At 40.9% G+C, this 3,965-nt stretch overlaps 1 protein-coding gene across 1 annotated transcript; it reads left to right on the forward strand.

Annotated features, from left to right (window-relative positions):
* Positions 1–448: 448 nt before the first annotated feature.
* On the forward strand, positions 449–3,727 carry LOC114529026. The gene is made up of 11 exons (XM_028550753.1): positions 449–460; positions 647–1,685; positions 1,833–1,898; positions 2,086–2,139; positions 2,264–2,323; positions 2,434–2,508; positions 2,631–2,687; positions 2,773–2,841; positions 3,083–3,145; positions 3,405–3,458; positions 3,582–3,727. The coding sequence occupies exons 1-11, from the start codon at positions 449–451 to the stop codon at positions 3,599–3,601; spliced, it is 1,569 nt and encodes a 522-aa protein (XP_028406554.1). The 3' UTR covers positions 3,602–3,727.
* Positions 3,728–3,965: the final 238 nt, after the last annotated feature.

Consider the following 3,965-nt stretch of genomic DNA (forward strand, 5'->3'; position numbering starts at 1 on the left):
AGAAATCCCAAAATATGACCTAAGTAAAACTGCATCGTCTACCGTGAACAAACCCACGGGTAAGTTGCGTGATTATTTTAAGTTAAGCACATACAATCTATTTTTATTAGTTAATAGTAACATCTTGGAAAAATTGGGCTAAAATCCCTTTTGAAGTGATCTGAAAGTCTGTTCAACCTTATTTTTGTATTTTTGAAGCGGATTTGAAAATGGACGATAAACGTTCGTTAGATTCAGATGCAGAAGAAGACAAAAATGAAGGTATCAACATTAAATTTTTGCGAATCTTTCTTTTTACCTAAAACGTAGCAAGTAATAGAAGTCATGTCATTTTAAATCAGAAGATGTTGCGAAAGAGGACTCTCCAGAGGAAGAAAGCGAATATCAAGTGAACGATCCTACTGGTTAGTTGACGATCATGTTTAACGTCATTTTTATTTTATAAAACATGGTCAGAAACGTAAGATCAACCCAAGTTGCATTCCTAAAATGTGGCGATTTGAAACAAGAAGATTCGTCATCATGAACTTTTATCGAAATCTCTTTCTATTTGAAGCAAATCGAAACTGCGTCCGGGAAAGATTGAGAAAATTGAGACATCTCTGGAAAGGAAAGCGACATCGAAAAGGGAGGTGCGTCCGGGTAGGACGGCGACACAGAAAAAGGAGGCGCGTCTGGGTGGGACGGCGACATCGAAAAGAGAGGCGCGTCTGGAAAGGAAGGCGACACCGAAAAGGGAGGCGCGTCTGGAAAGGACGGCGATATCGAAGAGGGAGGCGCGTCTGGAAAGGACGGCGATATCGAAGAAGGAGGCGCGTCTGGAAAGGAAGGCGACATCGAAAAGGGAGGCGCGTCTGGAAAGGAAGGCGACACCGAAAAGGGAGGCGCGTCTGGAAAGGACGGCGACATCGAAAAGGAAGGCGCGTCTGGAAAGGAAGGCGACACCGAAAAGGGAGGCGCGTCTGGAAAGGAAGGCGATATCGAAGAAGGAGGCGCGTCTGGAAAGGAAGGCGACACCGAAAAGGGAGGCGCGTCTGGAAAGGACGGCGATATCGAAGAGGGAGGCGCGTCTGGAAAGGAAGGCGACATCGAAAAGGGAGGCGCGTCTGGAAAGGAAGGCGATATCGAAGAAGGAGGCGCGTCTGGAAAGGAAGGCGACATCGAAAAGGGAAGGCGACATCGAAAAGGGAGGCGCGTCTGGAAAGGAAGGCGACATCGAAAAGGGAGGCGCGTCTGGAAAGGACGGCGACACCGAAAAGGGAAGCGCGTCTGGAAAGGACGGCGACATCGAAAAGGGAGGCGCGTCTGGAAAGGAAGGCGACATCGAAAAGGGAGGCGCGTCTGGGTAGGAAGGCGACACCGAAGAAGAAAGATAAGCTGGGTAATAATTCATAACGTCAGGAATAGCTGGCAACTCTGGAGAGTATTGGGAAATGGGCGGGGAAGGGAATTCTGCAGAATACGGCGAATCCGGAGAGGGTGGCAAGTTCACAAAGTCTGGGCACCATCGCGGAATATCCCGAAGAAAACACGAATCAATAAAGCAATATTAAAAATAACGCGAGACGGGAAAGGGTGGAAAATCTGGATAAGATCACCAAAACGGCCAATCTGGAGATTAAGGCGTCAATGGAGAGGGATAGGGCGAGGGAAATGGAAATTAAAGCGAACCCGAAACCCTTGGGGTAAGTGGATGGCCGTTTAGCCTTTTCCCCACGTCTATTTGTAACGGTTAAAACTTTTTAACTTGAACTCACGCCTAAGTCCCTATGTGGGTATAAATACATCCAGGAATGTTGGACTAACGCATGTTGTATCAATTTAAATGGTAGAAACGGATTTTGAAGACCAATCAGAAGATTCTTCGACCCCAGAAACAGAAGAAGACAAATTTCCTGGTAAGCGACAGGTTGAATAACCTTGAACTGATACCGCGAATTTTACGTAATTCTTAACATGGCCAGAACTGAAAGACCGAATGTTTGACCACTTTGAATGCTATAAGATGATACAGAGGAGGAGTTAAATTCTTTTTACTCGGATACAGAAGGCGACCAACCGTTTTTTTTTCACTGTAAATCTTAGGCGGGGACTTTGAAGAGGAATCAGAAGATTCTCCGAGCTCAGAAACAGAAGAAGGTTAAAATAACGTCAACTCCATTTGTTATACCAAATCTCACCAAATCTTGCAAAATACCCAATATTAATGTAACTAGAGATATAGTGCGGAATGTGGGATTAACGCATGCTGTATCACCTTAAGTTTTAGATGGAGATGCTCAGAACTCAGAAGAAGACGAAGACGAAGACGAAGAACCTGCTGGTAAGTGACCAGTTTTTACTTGAACTCCAAAAAGTCTCCGTGTAACTGTAAATACAGTGAGAAATATGCGAGACTAAAGAATGTTCTATCACCTTTAATTTTGAAAAAAGATTCAGAGGGGGAATCAAAAGATTCTCCGAGCTCAGAAGAAGAGGACGAAAACGAAGAAAGCGAAGAACCTACTGGTAAGTGACCAGTCGGGTTAAATCAACTTCAACTTATATTAAGTCTTCACCTAGCCATAAATACAGGCTGGAATACCAGACTAACACATATTACTGTAAATTACGTGTACCGTAAATTTTAGAAGGTGGGTCTCAAGAAGATTCAGAAGATGCAGAAGAAGAAGAAGACGAACCTAGTGGTAAGTTGCCGGTATCAAGTTGAGCTCGCACCAAAGATTCTATGCAACTGTGAATTAGCACTTTTTGTGTCTCTATAAATGTTAGAGGATGATTCGGAAGAGGAATCAAAAGATTCTCCGAGCTCAGAAACTGAAGAAGGAGACGAACATCCTGGTAAGTGACCTTAATGTTCAAATATAAGTATAAGGATATACACCTAAGTGTTTAGATATAAGAATAAGGATATACATCATGTATCTCTTTTGTTTAGATATTAAAATATGGATATGCATCATGTATCTGTATGTTGTTTAGAGATTTAAACGTCGATATAGATCATGTTCAAAATTTCTATTTAGTTAAAAACGTAGTTATAAAAATTAAAGACTTACGTATGTTCTACTACTAATGTTAGAAGATGATACTGAGGAGAAATCGGATTCTATGGACTCGGACACAGAAGGAGAGGAACCAACTGGTAAGTGGTCGGCCAGGTTAAATGAATTCGAAATCTGAGATGTCCGCAAAACTATTATTATTTCGTATAAATTTCGAAACGACTATTGATTTTTATGCATTCTAATTGGTCAAGATTCAGTGTCTGTGATTCACTGTCTATATTCACTTTTCCTTCGGCTCTGCCTAAACCCGAATCCACCGGCCACTTCTCGGAATGCAAGTTGTTGTTAAATAACTTAAATGACAGACTAACGCTCGTTCTATCGCTTTGTTGTTAGACGACGATGCTAAGGAAAAATCAGACTCGGATGCAGAAGGGGACAAACCTAATGGTAAGTCACCACGCAGTTTATATCAAGTTATACGTTTACAGAGGTCTCCATTTAACGATAAAAGTAAATATATTAAGTGATAATAACAGACTAACGCATGTTGTATCACTTTAATGTTCGAAGATGACTCTAAAGAGAAATGAGAAGAATCTTTGGACTCAAAAACTGAAGAATAACAATAAAGATAGCAATAATAGTAATAGTCTTTAACTCCTACTTAAAAATCATCTGATTATGTTTAAAATAAATTATTTGTGAAATCCTTGGAAGTATTGTTTAAAATGTATAAATTTTATTGCATAATACCAAGCAAGCGGGTAATAATCAATCATGCAGGATTAAAATTTAAAACCATCACAATAAACTATAGCACATAAATTTAAACAAACATCGATTTAAACCCGTGCTAAACATTCCATCCTAACATGCGGAAGTAGATAATAATGTGCTTTGGGCCTTGTCATGCAGTTTCCAGCTTTCCTGAAGTGTAAATTTTAATTAAAAGTT

This window comes from Dendronephthya gigantea, unplaced genomic scaffold (genome assembly GCF_004324835.1).
Source record: "Dendronephthya gigantea isolate DGI-Jeju-01 unplaced genomic scaffold, DenGig_1.0 000053F, whole genome shotgun sequence".
Lineage (NCBI taxonomy): Eukaryota > Metazoa > Cnidaria > Anthozoa > Malacalcyonacea > Nephtheidae > Dendronephthya > Dendronephthya gigantea.